The 20,478-nt window shown below is 37.9% G+C and overlaps 9 protein-coding genes across 9 annotated transcripts; 8 read left to right on the plus strand and 1 right to left on the minus strand.

The window, feature by feature from the left end:
* Positions 1 to 182: 182 nt before the first annotated feature.
* RHIMIDRAFT_234675 (HD-domain/PDEase-like protein) lies at positions 183 to 2,568 on the plus strand (the record flags this gene model as incomplete). The annotated part of the gene is made up of 11 exons (XM_023608206.1): positions 183 to 285; positions 332 to 541; positions 609 to 718; positions 770 to 849; positions 903 to 971; positions 1,040 to 1,185; positions 1,232 to 1,491; positions 1,543 to 1,684; positions 1,734 to 1,927; positions 1,994 to 2,318; positions 2,375 to 2,568. The coding sequence occupies 11 exons, from the start codon at positions 183 to 185 to the stop codon at positions 2,566 to 2,568; spliced, it is 1,833 nt and encodes a 610-aa protein (XP_023469024.1).
* Positions 2,569 to 2,879: 311 nt separating this feature from the next.
* RHIMIDRAFT_248502 (LAG1-DNAbind-domain-containing protein) lies at positions 2,880 to 6,174 on the minus strand (the record flags this gene model as incomplete). The annotated part of the gene is made up of 5 exons (XM_023610526.1): positions 2,880 to 3,223; positions 3,277 to 4,455; positions 4,515 to 5,035; positions 5,097 to 5,392; positions 5,455 to 6,174. 5 exons carry the CDS (start codon positions 6,172 to 6,174, stop codon positions 2,880 to 2,882), a joined length of 3,060 nt encoding a protein of 1,019 aa, XP_023469025.1.
* A 1,080-nt stretch (positions 6,175 to 7,254) lies between these two features.
* Positions 7,255 to 7,707, plus strand: RHIMIDRAFT_87299 (uncharacterized protein). Its single transcript, XM_023615813.1, has one exon. It carries the CDS (start codon positions 7,380 to 7,382, stop codon positions 7,629 to 7,631), a length of 252 nt encoding a protein of 83 aa, XP_023469026.1. The 5' UTR covers positions 7,255 to 7,379; the 3' UTR covers positions 7,632 to 7,707.
* Positions 7,708 to 8,316: 609 nt separating this feature from the next.
* RHIMIDRAFT_234677 (uncharacterized protein) lies at positions 8,317 to 9,048 on the plus strand (the record flags this gene model as incomplete). Its single annotated transcript, XM_023608207.1, has 4 exons — positions 8,317 to 8,386; positions 8,464 to 8,566; positions 8,640 to 8,837; positions 8,874 to 9,048. 4 exons carry the CDS (start codon positions 8,317 to 8,319, stop codon positions 9,046 to 9,048), a joined length of 546 nt encoding a protein of 181 aa, XP_023469027.1.
* A 3,077-nt stretch (positions 9,049 to 12,125) lies between these two features.
* On the plus strand, positions 12,126 to 13,579 carry RHIMIDRAFT_289757 (uncharacterized protein). Its single transcript, XM_023613671.1, has 3 exons — positions 12,126 to 12,566; positions 12,623 to 13,025; positions 13,087 to 13,579. The coding sequence occupies exons 1-3, from the start codon at positions 12,156 to 12,158 to the stop codon at positions 13,449 to 13,451; spliced, it is 1,179 nt and encodes a 392-aa protein (XP_023469028.1). The 5' UTR covers positions 12,126 to 12,155; the 3' UTR covers positions 13,452 to 13,579.
* Positions 13,580 to 13,681: 102 nt separating this feature from the next.
* Positions 13,682 to 15,948, plus strand: RHIMIDRAFT_272140 (ATPase, V1 complex, subunit H). The gene is made up of 11 exons (XM_023612300.1): positions 13,682 to 13,873; positions 13,936 to 14,034; positions 14,105 to 14,207; positions 14,265 to 14,406; positions 14,468 to 14,638; positions 14,709 to 14,822; positions 14,870 to 14,957; positions 15,010 to 15,173; positions 15,238 to 15,366; positions 15,419 to 15,526; positions 15,573 to 15,948. The coding sequence occupies exons 1-11, from the start codon at positions 13,709 to 13,711 to the stop codon at positions 15,688 to 15,690; spliced, it is 1,401 nt and encodes a 466-aa protein (XP_023469029.1). The 5' UTR covers positions 13,682 to 13,708; the 3' UTR covers positions 15,691 to 15,948.
* A 1,358-nt stretch (positions 15,949 to 17,306) lies between these two features.
* RHIMIDRAFT_87369 (uncharacterized protein) lies at positions 17,307 to 17,879 on the plus strand. The gene has a single exon (XM_023615814.1). It carries the CDS (start codon positions 17,321 to 17,323, stop codon positions 17,528 to 17,530), a length of 210 nt encoding a protein of 69 aa, XP_023469030.1. The 5' UTR covers positions 17,307 to 17,320; the 3' UTR covers positions 17,531 to 17,879.
* Positions 17,880 to 18,034: 155 nt separating this feature from the next.
* On the plus strand, positions 18,035 to 19,084 carry RHIMIDRAFT_248505 (uncharacterized protein; the record flags this gene model as incomplete). The annotated part of the gene is made up of 1 exon (XM_023610527.1): positions 18,035 to 19,084. The coding sequence occupies one exon, from the start codon at positions 18,035 to 18,037 to the stop codon at positions 19,082 to 19,084; it is 1,050 nt and encodes a 349-aa protein (XP_023469031.1).
* A 437-nt stretch (positions 19,085 to 19,521) lies between these two features.
* Positions 19,522 to 20,478, plus strand: RHIMIDRAFT_234681 (uncharacterized protein; the record flags this gene model as incomplete). The annotated part of the gene is made up of 1 exon (XM_023608208.1): positions 19,522 to 20,478. One exon carries the CDS (start codon positions 19,522 to 19,524, stop codon positions 20,476 to 20,478), a length of 957 nt encoding a protein of 318 aa, XP_023469032.1.

Below are 20,478 nucleotides of genomic sequence, written 5' to 3' on the forward strand. Positions count from 1 at the left end.
CCACGTGGTAAATAGGCACACATAAACAAATAAGGAGTACCTTTTTTTTATTTATTTTTTTTCTCTCTTTTTTCTCTCTCTCTTTCTCACATCGACCCCCCTTCTTTTTTTCTACAATTTTTTATTTTTTTCTATTTTGTACACACATACACACAACGCGGCAATAAGGATATTGAATTTGTATGGAGCCATCTGATTGTTCGATAATATTATTATACCCTTTTAGACCCTTTATCATCCAAGATGATCAAGATCAACAATCATTAGAATCAATATTTGGCAAAGGTAATAATAGTAATAATTTATAAGATGATATTAAAAAAAAGACTAGTCTATGTTGAACATGATGAACAAGAGGCGATTGAAAGAGCAAAAGAGATTAGTAAAAATAATCATCCCACACTCTTCTTGATTGATTTAGACGCGATAATTTATAAACAAGACGATGATGAACTGACTTTACCTTCTACACTCAATCATACACCCGTCAATCTTATTCAAAGAGTAGTACGCGATGTATCGGCAAGTATACCAGTTATTGGTAAGCGAAATAAAATAAAATACATAAAATTCGCCTTTTATATATATATATGTATATATATATATAGTTTGTTCAAAGCATCATCATACGCACACAATGATGGATTGTATTCATGCTGGTGCTGTAGATTATTTAATAAAACCACTGCATTTGGATGTCATAAAAACATTGTTCCTGGTAACTTCATCACTTTATATTATGTACAATAATAACCTTATTTTTAAATAGAAAATACACCGAAATCAACCCGATTTGAAAATGCACCATAGTCCACTCTATCAGCGTATAAAAGAAATGACTTTTTACAAGTAAGAGAATAGCTTATGTTTTATAAATGACTCATCTTTATTATTATTAATAGTATGCCGAAAGTCATGATGAACCTTTATTCAAACCATCAATCCATTAACAAGTACCCTTCTATTTCAAAGTAAATATCTGTGTTTCTACTTTATATATATATATATATATATATATATATTCTAATCAACTCACTAGGAAACGATCGTTGGAACTTTTATCAAATTTATGTACTTGGAATTTTAATCCATTTGACTTGACTGAACAAGATTTGATTCATTCCGCTTATCTTGTCTTTGATCAACTATTATCTTTGCCTGAGTTATCAAGTCTAAATCTAAAAGGTAATTTAAATATATTCAATGCACCATCTCATCTCTATTTCTGTAGATCAATTATATGACTTTATTATTGATTTAGCCAGCGTTTATCATAACGATAACCCCTATCACAACTTTGCTCATGCTGTCGATGTACTACAGTGTCTATTCTATATGCTATCCGAACTTGGTTTACTCCCTTTTACAAACAAATCAAAAAGTGATACAGTCAGGCCTCAGGATTTACTTTCCCTTTATGATATCTTTGCTTTACTCATTGCTGCTATTGGCCATGATGCAGCTCATCCTGGCGTAAATAACATGTTTTTGGTAATTTACATTTTTACTTTATTTTTTTTTGATATTCATGTTTTTGTTTAGATTAATACGTCTAATCCGCTCGCTATACTATATAACGATCAATCCGTCCTAGAGAGCTTACATTCTGTAACATTGTTTCAATTATTGAGTAAGCATGGTATCGATAAACGCGTGAGCCAAGTATCACCTGCATGCTATCGTGGTAAAAACATACCAATACAACTGTAATTCAAATCTAAACTTGTTGGTAGATTTCAGAAAAATCATTATTTCAAGTATTTTGTCAACAGATATGGCATTGCATAACGAATATGTCGATAAAATCAAGGAGCAAGCAAAGAGATTACACAGCATTGATTTAAATCAGCTGAATCGTTCCACAGCAGAAAAGGAACGCATCTTATTATGCAGCGCACTTATAAAATGTGCCGACATTAGTAACGTTGTAAGAGAGACAGAGAGTTGATCACACTGTTATAAAGTGATTTACTTTTTTTTTAAAAAAATATAGGCCAGAGCGTTTCAACACAGTCAACAATGGGCAAAGCTTCTTGTGGACGAATTCGCAGCCCAAGGAAACTTGGAAAAAGAATTCGGTATTGCTGTTTCTCCAGCCAGTGACGATTCAATTGCCTTGGAGGATTCTCAAATCAACTTCATTCAATTTGTCGCTCTTGACCTATTTAAAAGCCTATCCATGGTCACCAAGGAAATAGCATTTGCTGTTGATCAACTCAATTCTAACCTTAGCCATTGGGAATCCATCAAGCAAAAGAACGAACAAACGGATCATGATGATGACGATGATGATACAGCTCACATGATACCTGAAACAGGTAAAACATTAACCCATCTCTCTGTTTTGCGCTTATCTCATATATTTTCCCTCTAGGCATTAAACGGTCTCATAGTGTAGATGAAAGTTATACATCAACAGCAAAAAGGATATCTCTTGAAAAGTTTCATATAAATATGCCTTTGATTGCCATGACAACCTATGGCCGTGTAAATACTCGTGATGAAGAGAATGACCAAGAAGAAAAGGCGACAGGACGTCCTATGTACTGTCAATGCTCTATACAATAACCCCCCTTTCTTTGTGTACATTATGTGATTTCTGTATAGATAAAATAGATATTTGTATTTATTGTAACTTTATATAAACATGCACAGTCTTGTTAAATATATATATAAATTGTGAAAGAGTGGGGAAAGAGAGGGGGCGGGGAAGTAAAACAAAGTATATATGAAATGTATATATGTATAAGATGTAAATATATATAAAGAGAGAGGGGAGAAGCATACATGACTAGCATACAAATAAAAACATATGCACATAATAATGGTTCATAACATAACATAATATAAAAAGAGAACGAAGGAATGGGTATGTGCGATTACAATGGGTAATATTTACCAGTTTTACAAATTGTGCTATCTCCTCGTACTAGCAAGATAGGTATATTACCATACAACTCTTTGGTCTCTAGTAACTCCTGTCTTGAAGGTACTTTACAAATGATCAGCTCTCTACTTCTGTACTCTGTCTGAGCTGCCTTCACGTCACCAAACCATACTTGAAGGTCTCTTGAAAAGTTTTCACCATGCATCGTCAGGAACCGTTCCTGATCAGATTTGTTTGTACTTGTGAAAAAGTGCGAGAGTGAAGGGAATGAGTTGGTCGATAGTGAGGAGGAAGGGTCATCCAAGGAGGGAGACCAAAATGTGTAAGTAGCACAATCTATGGGAAAAATATTTAGTGTTTCATATAATTCACCTTTAATATGTCTTTACCTGTGCCTACAATGGTCCATACAGCTGCATCAGAAACGTCTTCGCTCCAATAAGCGCCTAGGTTATTGAGATTGTTACCCGCTGTACTGGCGACAGAAGATCGTCTGGCAGTCGTGGTGGTGGTGGTAGTGGATGAACTACCATTACTACTAATACTTGATTTACGCGAAGCTTCATTCAATGAGCTTTGTGGCTGTTGTTGAAACATGTGTTGAGGGATACTTGTATAGTACAGTTCATCATTTAAGCTATTCACACGGCGTCGATGAGGAAACTCTTGGTGGCGAAGTAATTCAGATGAGGTGGGTAAATGATCAGAGAGGGACATGGACGACATGAGCTTCTCAGGAGGCCTTGCCATCTGCACATCGGTCGACACGCGTCGCTTTCTGATTATTTTACCGCCTTCTTGAGAAGTGATATCAAACAGGTCGTTCGAAAAGCTTTCATCCCAAGCTTGACTGTTCAGAGGTTTGGTTACACTGCCAGTCACTGGTTTTCGGCCTTCGGTTGTCTTGTGCATGCCGACCATATCATTTAAACAAGCCAAGTAAGTCACAGGCTGAGAAGTTCGGGGCATCATCATATCTTGCAGTGATTGCTGCTGAGCGCTTGAAGGGTCCTGTACGATCTGAAGAGCAATCTTGTGTAACTGGGACACAGGGTCACCCAAGACTTCATCTCCAAATTCACCACCGCCACCCGTCAGGTCGTCTGTACATCTCGCACCGCCAACGACGGTCGATGCGCGGTCCACCTTGCGGATGACCATCACAGGACTGACCAGGCCGGTCGTCAGGCACTGGAGGACAATGTGCTGGTTGTAATGGATCGGAATCAACTGACTTGTTTTGTTCTTGAGAGCAATTGCAGGTGGGGGTGGATAAGGCGTGCTTCGACTGAGAACATTGGGTCCGATATAATCTTCAGGCGTATCACTTTCTTCAACAGGTTCTCCAGGCGATCGTGATGTGTCAACAATCCAGACGATGAAGGGATCCCAGCTGGTTGTGCGAGCGACAAAGCAAGTACCATCTGACGACGTATTCGCTTGAAGAGAGAGTCCGGGGAAGGCAAGAGGTGTGCCTTCGCTAGTTGAGACGCCTAGGTATTTCGTAGACACAGTTTGAGAACGAATACGATTAAACAAGGAGACAGTCGTGCCATGATGAATACACACTTTATATGGGGGTTAAAATGACATTTATAAATAAAAATCAAATAAACAATTACTTTACGTTCCATATTTTTCACACTCTGTCGCTTCTTGCTGGGCTTGCTGATCACCTTGATGGCCTTGCTGGCGAGTGTGCCCAATTGAAGACCATTCGCGAGCTGAAGTCGAGCGAGGCATTCAACACGCTTACGTTTCTCATCGGCGTCATTGATGTATAAATGTTTCGATACGCATTTGCCGGCTGCGAGAGGTTCCTGTTGGTGGTTATGATACATGTCCACAGGAGGATGACGAGATTCTGAGCTTCTGAAACGGCTCGAGTTTTCTTTGCCTTGAGACGACGTTGATTTGATCTGTCCGGTTTGTCCAACCGTCGCACCAGAAACAGTGTACCATTCAATCTGCCCTGCTTGAGTGGATGTTTCGCCAGAAATGGAAACAGTGAGTTTAGGGGGAGCAAGGATGATGTCCTTATCCAGGCCAGACACGCGAAGAACCTCATTGCCCATGCTATCCGCCTTATCCTTGGCTGTCCACCAGCCGGTGCCAACAAGAATAGTCGTGGGTGGAGGACATAGAAATCTAGATTAAACAAGCCTTTAGAAAAAAAAAATCCAATAAAAAAAAGCATTTAAAATGAAACCTTTTTTCAGTCCCATAACTCTTCTGAGCCACTTTGCTGGTGAGAATGATTACTGTCTTTTCGCCTAAACGTGTGGCTGCTTCTTGACTGACTGAATTGGCCAAGTACGTCTGCACCAAGGGCTTAATTCTGGCTGCATTGGCTGATAATTGAAGCATACGGCTGTTGGGTGCGCCCATGCATGCTCGACGGTTTGCTGTTTTTTCTTTTCCAAGCAATGCATGATCAGTTGGAGATGATGAAGTAAAGAAGGTGACACCTTCTCCACTTTGTGCGACCAAGCTCTTTTCTGGTGACTATTTTAAAAACAAAGTTTGGGTTTAGCGTTTTAGATGAAAATGACACTTTTTCCCCTTACTATCATGGCGTTATATTCCATAGATTCATTAGAAGGATGAGGAGGAGTGTTTGTGTTCCAGTCGATGCCTATTCTGTGATCATAGACTTCATCTTCTTGGAGCGATTCGAGAAAGCCTGGTGTGAAAAAGCCTGGCGTGCCTGGTGAATAACGAGAAGAAGGAGAGTGCATTGGTGACGATGTGTTGTCCCACGACTGAATGAGCTGTTGCTGGTGACGTTGGTGAAGAACATTCAAGTCAGTAAGTTGCAGGTTAGGTCTTTGAACAATGCGCTGAAAAGTATTGGGTTGAGCAAGCGTATCAAAGTCTACCATGATGTCTGTCAGATTGTTATTTTCTCCCACGCCCTCATTATGACTCCCTTCTGGGTTATTGGGCAAAAATGCTTGAAACTGCGGAGTCCTGGTCACCAAAGGTTCAAGAGGGAGATCAAAAGAAGCAGGACTAGATTGCATAAAAGATGAACTGGTAGAAGAGGAAGAGGTACTGGTGACAATAGATGCTTTCAGATCCTCAGATTGACGTTCATACTGAAAGGACTCGGCATAAATTCCCGGGTATTGGGAAAAAGAGATATTAAGTAGATGAGTGTCCATAGAAGGGTATTGAGTTTCTTGTTTACGTTTACGGCTGCTTGAAGAAGTTTCAGGAGAAGGTTTATGAAATATATCATACTTCATGATATCATGTTGTGGAGGGATCCCAGTCATTATAGGCATTACTGCTAAATGACTTTCTTTTTTTATTTATTAAAGAAGGCTAATAAAGAGAAAGAAAGAGAAAATAAAAAGAAAAGAAAAAAAAAAAAGGCGCTTTATGGGAACCTGTATTAATGCATCAAAAAAGCGGGGTAAATCAAACAAATCGGCAGTTCAATTTATGTAACTAAATAAGCATTGCACATACAGTGAAGTCTAGGTATAATGTTTACAAGTTATGGAGTGTTTTTGTGGAAGCGCGTGTCATTCTAGAAAGGGATACAAGAATATTGGATGAATCAGAACATATATGTATCACTGTAGAAAAATAACTTTCGGGTATGTCTCTGTTTGTTATCCTAGCTTCTCCACTTTTTGGCCAAATAAGGCGATCTTGTGTAGGGTCATCCGGCATCTAATGTTTCTTTTTTGTTTTGAGCGTATCTAACGACACTTGACTTCATTACACTTTAAATGAGTAATATCTATATTTCTATTTTAAACGTGCGACCATCCTACAATTGAATTAGGAAATAGAGGAGAGAATGATAGAATAATTATACAAAGATGTCGATGATATACCTATCAGATGACGGATTCCCAATTCTTATTTATGTACTATTTGCGCGCATTTGTACAATTAAGGTTGACCTGAAACTAAAAAGAAGGAAAGTGGCTACAAACTATTTGTTACTTTAGTTTAATATGTAACACATCTCATTGGCTATTTCGGTCAAATCAATCAAGAACTGGCCAAAGCATTGCCAGCCTGAGTGACGCTCAAGTAACCTGTACGACATTATGTGTATATATGTGTGTATATATATACTTGTACTTAGAAGTAGCCTATAAAAAGATGCCTTTTTTTTATTCCTTAAATTAATCCTCCCCTCCTCTCTCTTTGTTCATACAAAAAAAAAGAAAGCGAGAAAAGTAAAGCGTCAAGTAAAACGCACCCCCTTAATTTAAAAATGTATGGGGTAAACTTTGTGCGTAACATAGTCAAGTGACGCCTCAGTGAAAAACAAAGAGTTTTAAGAAGAAAGAAAGTAAACCTTTAAAGTTTTTTTGTTTACAATCGGAATGAGTTTATTTGGCCGTAATTTTTGTTCGGCAGTAAAAAATGCGGTCTTTCCATCTTTATTATCCTTTTTCTTCTTTCATTTTTCTAAAGAGACTTTTTAGTCATGTCTGAAGTAATGTAACCTCGTCATATTTTGGTTGCGATGATCGACCAAAAACCGGTTTCAGTCATCGGCAAAGGTCTCTATGGCGCGTTGATCATGGTAAAGACAATTGTTGACGACGTTTGCTTTGGGAGCATGACGACTTTCAAGCGAACGAAAGTACACTTCGTCCATGCTACAGATAAGGCTTACATCTTACAATTTCTTTTTTCTCTGTATTATTTTCAAGACATATATCTCTGGAACATGTATTTCAAGCCTTTGTGTTCTATGTTTGATATATTAACATAGTTCGCTCTGGGTACAAGGCCCACTGTTGGCGATAAAAATGCATTCATTTCAGAGTGCGCCAACTTTTATTAGTATATGAAAGTACTTGTTCAATCTTTATTTCTCACAAAAAAGAGCACTGCTAATAATTATCTTGAGTTATAGAATGGAGTCAGATGCATTCTAGGATTGAAACAAGAGCACAATGAATCATTGATGAAAATATGGATTCAATAACATCTCCCTCTCCTTTGTCCATCTTGAAACTGACAGAGGAAGAAGGCAAAACAATGATGGAAGAGCTTTTATAATCTGTCTTTCCCATAGATGTAATAAAATTTCCTTCCACAAACTGTAACTTATTGACAGCTGTTCCATTGCATGACGCGTCTAACCCGGTTTCAGTTGACTTCTGTCGGGCTTCGAATGCGTTATGATTTTCAGGACAAAAAAAAAGTGGAATAGAACAAGAAATAACATTTCTTTTTTTATCTCTTGTTCTTGAAAAGAAATGAAACAAGTCGGTAACTTTATAAAGTCATGTTTAGCGCGGCGCCACACATTCAAATGTTTTGTTGGGCAATATCATAGGTAATGCGTAGAGGCGGCGCACGTAGAATTAGTCTAACTTCTGATGTATTTTCTGATGCATGTAATATTTCCCTTTTCTTCTTCTCTTCTTTTCTCTTTTTTCGAATTATCAGCAATGACAATCGCGAAAATTTATGTGCCTACACTTGTCACAAATGCAAAGAAACTGTATTCACACGAAAGCAGTACTGTCGCCGACCTTATCAAAATGTGGAAAGCTATGACTTGTGATTGCCTCTAGGAGCGACTCCTGTTTAAAAAGAATTAGCCGATCGTGTCGTGTATGGGTGTCCTTGCTGTCTCTCTGTTTCTGATGCCTTGGGTGTCCTTGATGGGCACTCTAAGGTCCATCTTCGAAAGCATAGGTATACCTTTTTTGTTTTTTTTTTTTTGTTTTTTACAACAGCAACTGACCTCTCTCTTTTTTTTTCTTCGTAGCCCTTCATCTGCCAGTTTCTCTTTGTATGCCTCACTTGATCAAGATAGCGCATCTCTCCTACTATCATCAACACTAGAAAGTTCGACAACTGATGTTGAATTGTTGCAGGAAACCGTTATTGTTGTCACAGGTCTCCACGCTCAAACAGAAGCCCTCGTCGACACAAACCACTTGCCTGTTCGCTCATACTTGTATCGGTTTAGCGGATATGATGTAAACTGACCTGTGGATAGCTTCTCCTGGATGGTAGGGGTTGTAGACTTGATGGACAAGTTCAAGGAATTTTGGGGCGCCTCGATCGCTCTCAACAAAATCAGCAACATCAACGATGACCGCATTCTCTCCTTGTACAAGATCTTTGTGTTTTCCCCCGAGTTTGACAAGCGCATCACAAGATACTCTGGCTGATCTATCCATGACCAAGTGCTTGGGGACCTGGGCTCCACTTTCAGTAGCAACGCGCCGTCTCTATCCAACAACCTCCCGATCTGGCCAAACTCTCTTGCCATGTGCTCAACAATGTGAATTCAAGTCGTGTATTGTTGTCTGTCTCTTTTTATTATTCATTCTTAGAATATATATTTATAGTAACTTTATACGACAAGATAAAGTATTTGTAGGGTAAATACGATAGATGGCACTGGCGCCATTTAACAAAGTCGCAGGAGACACGCAAGGTAACATTGAAGATAATATTGAGATGGGATCATGAAACTTGTTGACACTCATAATCTCACTTTAGATCTCCTATCATTTATTAACGCCACAGAAAGCATTTACTTAGTCGCGTTGGACTTTGCAGGCTTGTCAACAAGTCCAAGAGATATCCTTGTTGTCATCAAGTAAGCCTTGAGAAAATAAAAGGAATAGCAATGACGATTAATTGGCAGTATTTTGTTGAAAATAAGAAAGGAATAGTATTAAAACAAAACGCGTGTACATTTTATAGGGAATATTAATGTTGTTAGCATGATTTAATATGGTCAATATGATTATTTATCATTGTTATGGTGCTTGCTGCTCTTACTGTTATTATAAGCCATTCTTTTGAGATGCGATAGAGGAATGTAAAGTAGAATACATACTCTACTATAAGATCATACTCGAGTTAGTTTAATGATTACGTCATTAAACACCTCAGTGTGAGAGTAGTTTTGGAGTAATTTTTGGAGTGAAGTTTTCTGTGTGCTGACTCTGATTAAAGTCAGCAGTGGAAAGTGGTTAAAGTAGCCCAGTTACACAAAGTTTGTATGCCATTCACTGGCAAACAATGTCGCAAGGCGAGTGATCAAATGCTGACAGGCTGCTCCAACGTAACTAGGAAGCGGTATTTGGCTTATCGCTGACAAGATACAATCTACGGTCCTCACGAATAATATGTCTTGAGGTCATGAGGCAGCAGCTTTGGAATGTTCCTTTAGCACCAAGAAAAAAAATCGATAGGACAGAAACTGGGTGCATTAGGAGAACGAATGAGAACAAATTTGATGACTTGTCTTCCATTCTGATCAATCAGTACAGGAAAGTTATTCCACAGAGATTATCGAAATACGCCAAACAATGTATGACTGTTAGAGACGGCAGCTCTTAAATTGGCTAACAAAAGCTCGAAGTAGCTGGGGCGTTGTTACAAGCCAAAGCTATTCTTGCTACCCAGTCTCCTGTTTTTTCAAGATTGCTACGTTTAATTCTGCTTTTAACGGCAAACTCAGTGTGTTTTTTTACCTTGGAAAGACTAGCTGCCTAAGCAGCCTTAAATAGCTTAATTCTCAAATAATACAAACAAAGTGCTTTTTGTTCAGCTGAATAAGTGTTGCACGTTTTAAAAGAGTTGTTTTCTTTCATGCTGTCCACTTTCATACAACCTTTTGCATGGTGTCACGAAACAGCTTTTGTTCATTTTTCTGCATTTGATGGTACTGAACCAATGACACAAGTGTTCTTAACAAAAGAAAGGGGATGCGTTTTACTTGACGCTTTACTTTTCTCGCTTTCTTTTTTTTTTGTATGAACAAAGAGAGAGGAGGGGAGGATTAATTTAAGGAATAAAAAAAAGGCATCTTTTTATAGGCTACTTCTAAGTACAAGTATATATATACACACATATATACACATAATGTCGTACAGGTTACTTGAGCGTCACTCAGGCTGGCAATGCTTTGGCCAGTTCTTGATTGATTTGACCGAAATAGCCAATGAGATGTGTTACATATTAAACTAAAGTAACAAATAGTTTGGTGCCAACTCTTTTTCAATGTTTTCGAATTGAACATTTATTCGCTACAGTGATGAAACAAAGTAACCATGACAGTTGTCAAGACAACATCCTCCCCCTTTACTTGTTATTTTTGGCGCGCACTTTAAATTGTTTCAGCTTAATAAACATAAAAGTAATCGTATCAGGCATTACTTATTAAAATGCGTTACATGCATGCACAATAAATCAAGGGCCTATCAAAAGCCAGAGAAAGCCATAGAAAAAAGAAAACGATAAAAGAAAAAGAAAAAGAAAAAGGAACCATGTGTAGATATTTCCAATAAAAGAAGATAGATGCAGAAACAGTCGGAGATGTGAGCTCTATCTAAAAATAAAGACAATGGCTCCACCTTGAAATAAGTGAGCTGTCATTTATTCAAATCAAAATAGCTATACACAATTTAATTCCAGAGCTTCGGTAATTTTGATGATTAAAACTAAACCAAATCGTCATACATTGCTCTTTTGTATTCAACTATTTGATCAATTGATATGAAAGATAGTATGACAGTGAGGATGTACATATTACTCTATGTTACTCGTGCCTAATATTCGGTAAATGAATAAAAAATGATTTGCATTACCAGACTTTCAACCCATTTTATTATTTTCACCTTTGATCTAGACGCCATCATTGTCCTTACTTTACTCTCCTTTTAAGCTTATACTACACGTGCTCACATTAAACAGGATATCTTTACTAAACACCCATCTTTTAAAAGGGGCTCAAGGTTAAGAGAGTAAGAGAGAGAAAAACAAAAGGAGGAATTGCACATCAAACGTAGGAGCTAAAACGTGCAGAAAAAAAGTTTTTCTTGCTCGCACTTTGACAGGATCTCTTAATATTAGCTTATGCGATCATTTCAACAAAAGGAGGCAACCATTGGCCAAGTGATATACACTTTCGTTAGTAAACAATTGTGTAAAAATGACCTTGATCCACGTCATTTAGCTTATTTGTTTATGTGGCGAACACACTCTTCCCCTTCGACCATTTTCTTTTTTTAGTCTATTTTTCATCCTGTTGACAGCTCACCAAGTTTGGAAATTAAACTTGATCTCGCTTTTGCACGAAATAGAAAATTTTTTTGATCTCTATGTGTTCATGCTAAGGTTACGACCGTAGTGTAACCATGGTTGCCTCCTTTCCTTAGTAACCACTCGTGCTTTTGTTGTTTAGTTGTATAAATATCAATGCATCCTTTCTCTTTCTTTTCTTTTTTTTTTTCTTCTTCTTTCTCTTATCTCATTTTTTATCATGACTGAAGCCACTGTTCCTACTACTACTACTACTCCTACAACTGAACCTACTACTGAGCCTACCGCTGAATCTACTGCCTCTACGGAGCCTCAAGCTGCTGATAAGGGCGAGCCAGCTGAAGAAGTAGCCAGCCCTGAAGCTCCTGCCGAGGAACCAAAGAAAGAATCCGAAGAAACACCTGCTGAAGAAGCCCCAGCCACTCCCAAGGCTTCCATTTCCAAGCGCCGTACCATCTTCAATCCTTTCGGAAAGCCCAAGAAGGAAGAGGCTAAGAAGGAGGAAGCTAAGAAGGAAGACCACGAAGAGGCTGAAGCCCCCAAGGCTGAATCCACTGCTGCATCTACTCCTGCTGAAACCGCTGAGCATAAAAAGAAGACCAAGGGATTTTCTTTCTTTTCTAGATCAAAGGTAAACCTCTCACTTCTATCCATCGTAAAATTTCCTGATCTAACCATATTTTCTAGTCTGCTACCAAAGTAGATGAATCCGCTAATGCCTCTGCTGCTGCTGAATCAGAGCCTGTGTCTACTGAGTTACCTCAGATCGAACAACTTCAACCCATTGAAACTGAAGCTGTAACTGAAGCTTCAAATGCTTCCAAGGAAGAACCCGTCAAGGAAGCCGTCAAGGAAGCCGCTGCTGCTGTAGAAGCTGAAGTCACCGAAGTTGCTGCTGAAATAGAACAAGCTGCTACCCATTTGGCTACTGCTACTGCCAGCAACAAGCGCCAATCCTTTATCAGTAAGATTTTTGGTAAAAAGAAGCATGAAGACTCCCCCAAGGAGGTAGTTGTTCAAGAAGCACCAGAGGAGCCTACCGTTGCTACCGAAGCTCCCAATGCTGAAGTTCCCGCTACTGAAACACAAGGTAGTCTCCCTAAATCTCCCTAGATCTCCTGCCCTGGAGCACTAATAGAATATCTTTTTAGAATCAAACGAAGAAGATAAAAAGGAAGAAGAAAAGAAGGAAGAAAAGAAGGAAGAAAAGAAGGAAGAAAAGAAGGAAGAAAAGAAAGAAGAAAAGAAAGAAATTGGTCGTCCTTCTTCACCTTTAGGTCGTTTAACAGAATTGTTCACAAAGAAGAACAAGAAGTCAAAGACTCCTGTTACATCTGAGACAGCACCTGCCGCTCCTGCCAAAGACGAAGAAAAGAAAGAAGAAAAGGAAGAGACCAAGGAAGAAGTTAAAGAGGAAACAACAGAACAAGATAAATCTGAGACAGTTGAAACCAGTGCTACATCAGAGACTGCTAATTCAACCACATCTCCTGCTGTTGTAGTTGCATCTGCATAAATCTATTATTTGCATACCTTTATTTAACTTTTATAATCTTTTACTAGTAGAAAATGACATTTTAATATTCATCATTTCCATTTTATTATAAAATGTAGCTTCAATAAACCTTTCACTCTTACCATCTGATACGGCTTTTTTGTTTACAAAAAGATATGACGTAAAACTTAAATTTTACCCCTTAAAACCGTCTGATCGCTTCCCTCCTTTTTTTTTTTTTTTCCTTTAAGCTTTTTTTTCTTAAAAGATCGCGTTGAATGTTAACAGCTATTCCACCAAGTATACCACCGCCACAAGCTGAAACGATTAGTTCAGCTTTAGCAAGAGATGACCTTGTAGAAGAAGTCAAGCTGACTATTATATCTCACCCTTATTTAGATGACACCATGAACAAAATCAGGCAAGAACCCATCCCATGGGAGGTAAAATCAGCCTCGCATGTTGAATCTATACCTGCAGCACTTACGCCCATCGTTATCTATAGGAATACACAAACGTGGGTTTAATATCTGAAAATGAAATGGCCATGATAAAGCATGTCGAAAATAAGTCAGTTGAGGAACTCGAGCCTATTATGACAGAGGTATAATCCCTTTTCATTTGTTGTTTAACATGCAGAATAATCAAAAGGCGCGGGTACACTCTCAAAATAGCATGGACGTTATTATGCTTTACTTTATCTTGAATTAATGCAAAAATTGGCAAGAGTGGATACGCTTCAGAAAGTGCTTGTTCTTATTCACGATATGCTGAATGGTAAGTAAACCCCTTTCATTTTTCTTCTTGCCTTCAAGAAGGCTAATTATGATCTAGAACACGAGGAGAGGATTTATTTGTTTCATGAAGCAAAAAAGGATAATCCGGAGTTCCCCTTTGGACCATTTCATAAAGTGCTCAGTATCAATGACGAATTTATAGGTATACAGTCAAGCAAGTTACTTACTATGTTGATTTGGTAAATATATATATATATAAAAGATCAAAGTTATCATAAATAACTCATGTACTTTAAACAGTTCTACACCTCATCGTGATATCAACATACATGAATTCTTTCGATGGATTACATTTCAGCTACAAAGCCGTCAGCAACACATTGTTGATCTCAATATCCAAATGCTTGATGCTTTGTTTCATGTTCCAGAATACAGAAGAGCCTTTTGGGAAACACCTCATGCTATCGACACGTAACATATCTCTGGCATGTATATATACGTATTAGTTATTGATTCCTTTTTTATATTTTTTTATTTACAGACTAGTCAGCATTCTAAAGGCAAACAAACACTCTGATCCACAAAAGATATATGAACTTACCTTTGCTATTTGGCTTTTAACATTTGATGAACGAGTAGCAAAGAACTTGGACAAGTATGTCATTAACTATACAATTTAATATTTACTAATGTGTTGTGTAGAAAATGTAAAATCATCCCTGTGCTATTGGACTATGCCAAGTCAACACCTAAAGAAAAAGTAGTCAGAGTAATTGTAGCAACCTTCAAGGTAATCTTTTAAACTTTTTGCTATTCATAGATAACTCAGTCATATGTCTTAGAATTTAACTGAGAAAGCGCCCACAGAAAACATGTCTGCCATGTTGGTAGCCAAACTGTTGCCTTTTACAGAGCACTTGGCTACTCGAAAATGGTCAGATCAGGAAATTGTTGATGACATTGAATATGTGAAAACTGAATTACAGCAAAACTTTCAGAGTCTTAGGTAAGCGAGGGCTTTTTTTTTATAAAAAAAAAAAAAAGAATAATATCATCTGATTTGTATCAAGTACATTTGAAGTATACGCTTCAGAGGTTGAAACGGGTAGATTACACTGGGAAAGTCCGTCTCATGCATCAGAGAACTTTTGGAAACAAAATGCAAACCGTCTTAATGAAAAGGATCAGCACTTATTAAGGTATGCTTTATATGTGAATCTTAAAGCTTATATTCATCATTGATTTGCTTAGGTTATTGGCAAGATTACTAAGCACATCAACAGATTTTACAGTATTAGCTATTGCCTGTCATGATTTGGGTCAATATGTCAAATATAGCAGTGATCCAAACAGTAAAAGGTTTGAACATTATCAAAAGAAAAAACAAAGTGCTTATTTCTTATAGCTATTTACAAACTATTGGCGCCAAACAAAGAATTATGGAGCTCATGACGCACCAAGACGCAGGTGTAAGGTATCAAGCACTTTGCGCAACTCAAAAATACTTTGCAATGACAACATAAATAATAAACCAAGCTATTAGTATCTTTTATTCTTTTTTCTTACATTATGCAGTGGGATAAAGAACAAGAACAGATATCGACTGAAGAAAGACTATGTGAATTATATGAAACAATTGAACATCAGTCTATGTCGTTCTCGATACTGAGACAGAGACAAAAGGCTCATGCGTATGTTGATATTTGTAATGTGATACAAATTACTTATTTTTATGAAAGGGATCTTTATGTTTTATATATTCAATGTCAAGTGAAATTGAGACTATTGCTAGAGAAATACGTTAATGATATAATTATAAGCCGCTTAACTGATATTATTCCTGAAAGCACCAGCGGTAAGCTATACCAAAGAGGGAGCTTTATTTTTTAATGAGCCATGGTGGTAGTAAATGAAATAAATGATGAAATAACCAAGACCATACAAGCTCTTGAGCTCAGTATAAAATCATGTCAGGCAATGGACAACAGAGAAAATATCAAGCGAGATGAAGTAATTAGCTTACTACCTCACCACCATGAAACAAAAGAGATTCCATCTTCAATGTACAACGAGATACTCGAAAACTTACATACATTGATGGAACTAGACAAAGAACTATTTGAATCAATACACGCTATGGATAATACAAAGAAAGTGAGCGAAGAGATGATAGGATATGAGGTACAGCAGCTACTAGATAGCATCAGTTGTTCATATAAACCAACTAAATAACAAGTAAACGATGCTTTTGACTCACATACAGAGGCGCGTTTTGTATAGCATATACTATCATTGCTTTAATTATACTCATGAAATGATTAAAGAGTTAATATACATGTCAACAAATACCGCTTTGCTGTGTTGTCAATTGGAGAGAGTTCAGGAAAAATGTCTCTTATCTTTCATTAAAATGGTGTCAAATCGCATCTCTTATGTCTCTTCTACCATAACCTTCACGTAGCTTTTGCGATATAGCTTCCTTCATATTATCCAATAAAGGCAAAAAAGAGATATCATCAAGGCTTCCAATAAGATGATTATGCTCATTATGAAGCTTAATGGTTACGAAATAGCAGGTGATAGTAACATAGCATCTGCAATCGATCTTCTTGCTTGGTTTCTGGATTAGCCGCTTTTAGATGATTCATCTTCTGTCTGTACACCAGCACGGCTCTTATAGGCCCCAATTCTATGGCATATGTGCTTAATTTTCCAAATTATGCTTCTTCTTGTTACGCGCTTTGGCATAGGCTGGCCTTCTTCATTTAAAGTAGACGTATCACCATTCATCTTATCCTTATAAATCCGATATACTAGATGATGGACAGGTGAATTTTCAATGATATTCTTCTAAGAGTCAATATCAACAGTAATTTCTCTAGAAAATGGTGTGTATTTTTCTAAAACTAAACTCTCAGACATGATTACTATTTTTTAATAAAAGGAGAATAAGTGAAAGAAAAAGCCAAAGAATTAAAGGAGAATTAATGATCGCAACATCGAATAAATAAGAATAAATAGTCACTTCAAGAGTTTGAAGTTCAGAAAGGGGGCAAGTTTTTAGTATTTTCGACGTCACCCCAAACCGGGGTTTACTGTGGCCGAGTGCAAGACGGACTTGTTCTTTTTTCTTTCAGTAATATATACCTTTCAATGACTAAATCACACGTTGAAGCTCAAGTAAAGAGGCCCGTTTATCACGACCCTTGGGCTAAGCGTGAAGCCTGGCGTAAACACCCCATCTTTTCAAAATCTTCCAACTTCAAGACCATGTTTCCTGGACTTGGTATTGCAACTGTCGCATTTGCTGCTTACTGCACCTATGAACACTTTTTCCTCAAGAAGAGCAACAGCCATCACTAGATCTAAACTATTCATTGTTTAATGTAGGTCAAGATTTGTATTGATTATGACTATTCTAATTCTTTTCCTAGTTTGACAATTGTGTAAAATTTTCTTTTTGAAATTAAAAAATAAACAGCAAAAAAGAAACGCTCAGTGCAACTATTTAATGTGAATTGATGTGCGATTCTGAAAGATGCAACGCTTCTCCATTGATGATATTATTTACACAACTAAGGATCAACAGCTACAGTCTTTTAACGATGACTGTCTATATTAGGCAACAGTGTTGACTTTTGTTCTTTCTTTTTATTATACTTTATCACGTATAAACAAGCGCTTCTCTTCAAAAGACAAAACTGAACTACGAAATCAATTACTATATGTCAATGAATGACATATCCTTGTTCAGAGCTTGAGCCCAAGTTTGAGCATTTCAATTTTGTAGGGTTCAAGGGAGTTTGAACCCAGTGTAAAAGCCTCATCAACCAATCATAATTCCTCTTTCTTCCTTTTGTTTTCATTATGGCATACAGCGAATACTCAGACTATTCAGAATCAGAAGACGAATATGCTCCCCTTCAAATGTCAGGTTGGGGTACTCAAAAAGTCACTGAAGAAGGCAGAACTGAAGTCAATGTGAGCATGGACGATTGGGCTTCTCTCATTGATCCATCTGTCAAACTCAAATCAAACGGAATTGGTACTGGTCAGCTTCACCGTCAAGGTAAAAATTTCAAGCCAGTTGATGAGCAGCTTATTTTGGATCGAAGATTGGGTAAGCCTTTACCTAAAGGTGGTTTAAATGGTGGAAAGAAGAAAAAGAAGAGTAAATCAGGACAACAACCACCACCACCGCCACAGCAACAACAACAACAACAAAAGCAGCAGCAAAAGCAGCAGCAAAAGGTACCCAAAGCACCCAAAGCAACCAAGCCTTCAAAGCCTTTATTGGTTGCTCCACGTAGACCTCCTGTTAAAGCTGGATCAAATTCTTGGGCTACAGACAAGTTGGTGGAGACACCTTTCTGGAACAATCCTAATGGAAGTTCTGCCTCAAAATATGCTCCATCTCAACCATCTCAACCATCCCAGCATCAACAGCCACAACAGCAGTTTACTCAAACTTGGGGACAACAACCCCATTCTCAACCTCAACAGCAACAACAATGGAACCAACAACAACAACAGCAGCAACAGCAACCACAAGTCCCAAGTTGGAACCAACCTCAAACTCAGCAAACTCCTTCTTGGCAACAACAACCTTTGGGCACTATGGCGTCCAAATATGCCACTGCTGATCCCTCGCAGCCTCCTGTTCAAACACAACATCCTCAATACCAACAACAACAACAACAACACTATATGCCTCCTGCTGCTCCCAAGACACCTTGTCTTACTTTTAAGATCGAATTGGCTCCAGGCGTAACGGCAAACTTGCCTATATATCCCAATGATAATCCTTCAGATGTTGTTAGTCAATTCGAAAAGAATCATCACCTTGTTATGTCAGACGCTGCTAAGACCAGATTCGCAGAAAGAGTAGCTATGCTGTTATCTCAATACAATAAATAAAAAAAAGTGGAGATTGTCACAAAGAATGCATCCTATTAGAATCAACGCGTAATAGCTGACTACTGCTTACAAATGTATCATCAACTGCAGATGCCTGCAGCAATTAAAGGCTTCTTTTCATTCATTAGCCGTTATTCCCTCCTTTTTAACGTCTCACACTGGATTCTTTATCAGCCTGTATGTATATACGACTACATGTCCTATGATAAAGACGCCCTATCCTTTGCCACTTAACCTGGAATTTTCCTGTGAATAAAAGTAATCTTCACACCCTTTTACTTCCTTATTCATCTACAGTCGCATCTAATTTTATTTTTCTTTCGTCCTATGTAAAGAGGATCTCAGTAACTCATCATGCGCTTAATGCGGTCATTCAATTATTCCATAGTAATTCACAGGTTCAGCTTCAGCTGACAAATCGACCTTTATTCTTTTTAATGACAAAAAAAGACAAGACACCCAAAGTAGTGTTGCGAACCTATCGAGAGACAGACCAGGAGCAAGTTGACTATTTATTCTGCAGTACTTGTGTCCCATTAGTTTATGAAAGCATTAGAAGAAAACTTTGGGCACCAGCTACTTGGCTTGTCTGGTTTGGTGTATATTCTGGTCTTCTTTACTGCATTCAACTCATCCTTTCATACTTTCAATTTTCTGAATGGGTCATAACAGCTGCTAAAGTACTGGCTACCTTTTCATGGGCCATGATTGGTTTCAGCGCGATATTTATTGTATCAGATAGAGTAGATCTTACTTCATATATAGAAGAAGCCAGAACCAACGATCTCTTTGATCCTGACTTGTATTATTTAAATTACACCGTTCAAGGCGAAACAAAGGAACGAAAGCCTACTGATCAGCAAGAACCTTCTCACTTTTGGGTCTTGACTGTAGACGATGAAGTGTGTGGCATGATTGGCCTAATTTGCAACGAACAAGAGATAAAGGATAGACGAAACAGCTTCCCCGTACCATGGAAACAATTCACTACTGCTGTCTTCGAATTGCTTCGTTTGCCCGTACCTACATGGATGGAGAAAAGACGACAGGGAGAGCGACAGTTTATGGATAAACATGTTCCAAGAACAGCCACTGTTACCAGATGGGCCATACGCTCTGACTTGCAAGCCTGTGGCCTTTCCACGTTGCTTTTAAATAGAGCCATGACGTGGGCAAATGAACATGGTATCAATAGAGTCTACGCTCACGTAAATTCATATCATATGGCTGCAGAACAAATCCTTGAAAAGAGACATGGATTCGTGACAATGTACAAGTACGACCGCAACTTGTTTGGAAAGTATACCAAAGTGCTTGGATGCAGAGTACAAGAGTGGATGACAACGAATGGAGAAAAGACGAGAGCATCATTTAAAAAACTAAATAAAGAATAA

This window comes from Rhizopus microsporus (assembly GCF_002708625.1).
Source record: "Rhizopus microsporus ATCC 52813 unplaced genomic scaffold scaffold_3, whole genome shotgun sequence".
NCBI classification, from domain to species: Eukaryota; Fungi; Mucoromycota; class Mucoromycetes; order Mucorales; family Rhizopodaceae; genus Rhizopus; species Rhizopus microsporus.

What these genes read in the sequence shown, in the direction of transcription:
- RHIMIDRAFT_87299 (XM_023615813.1), top strand. Translation starts at nt 7,380, where the DNA reads ATGATCGACCAAAAACCGGTTTCAGTCATCGGCAAAGGTCTCTATGGC.
- RHIMIDRAFT_289757 (XM_023613671.1), top strand. Translation starts at nt 12,156, where the DNA reads ATGACTGAAGCCACTGTTCCTACTACTACTACTACTCCTACAACTGAA. An exon ending in CTTTCTTTTCTAGATCAAAG is followed by an intron (nt 12,567 to 12,622) that starts GTAAACCTCTCA and finishes CATATTTTCTAG; the next exon opens with TCTGCTACCAAAGTAGATGA. An exon ending in TCCCGCTACTGAAACACAAG is followed by an intron (nt 13,026 to 13,086) that starts GTAGTCTCCCTA and finishes ATATCTTTTTAG; the next exon opens with AATCAAACGAAGAAGATAAA.
- RHIMIDRAFT_272140 (XM_023612300.1), top strand. Translation starts at nt 13,709, where the DNA reads ATGTTAACAGCTATTCCACCAAGTATACCACCGCCACAAGCTGAAACG. An exon ending in TTACTTACTATGTTGATTTG is followed by an intron (nt 14,407 to 14,467) that starts GTAAATATATAT and finishes TACTTTAAACAG; the next exon opens with TTCTACACCTCATCGTGATA. An exon ending in CAAAACTTTCAGAGTCTTAG is followed by an intron (nt 15,174 to 15,237) that starts GTAAGCGAGGGC and finishes ATTTGTATCAAG; the next exon opens with TACATTTGAAGTATACGCTT.
- RHIMIDRAFT_87369 (XM_023615814.1), top strand. Translation starts at nt 17,321, where the DNA reads ATGACTAAATCACACGTTGAAGCTCAAGTAAAGAGGCCCGTTTATCAC.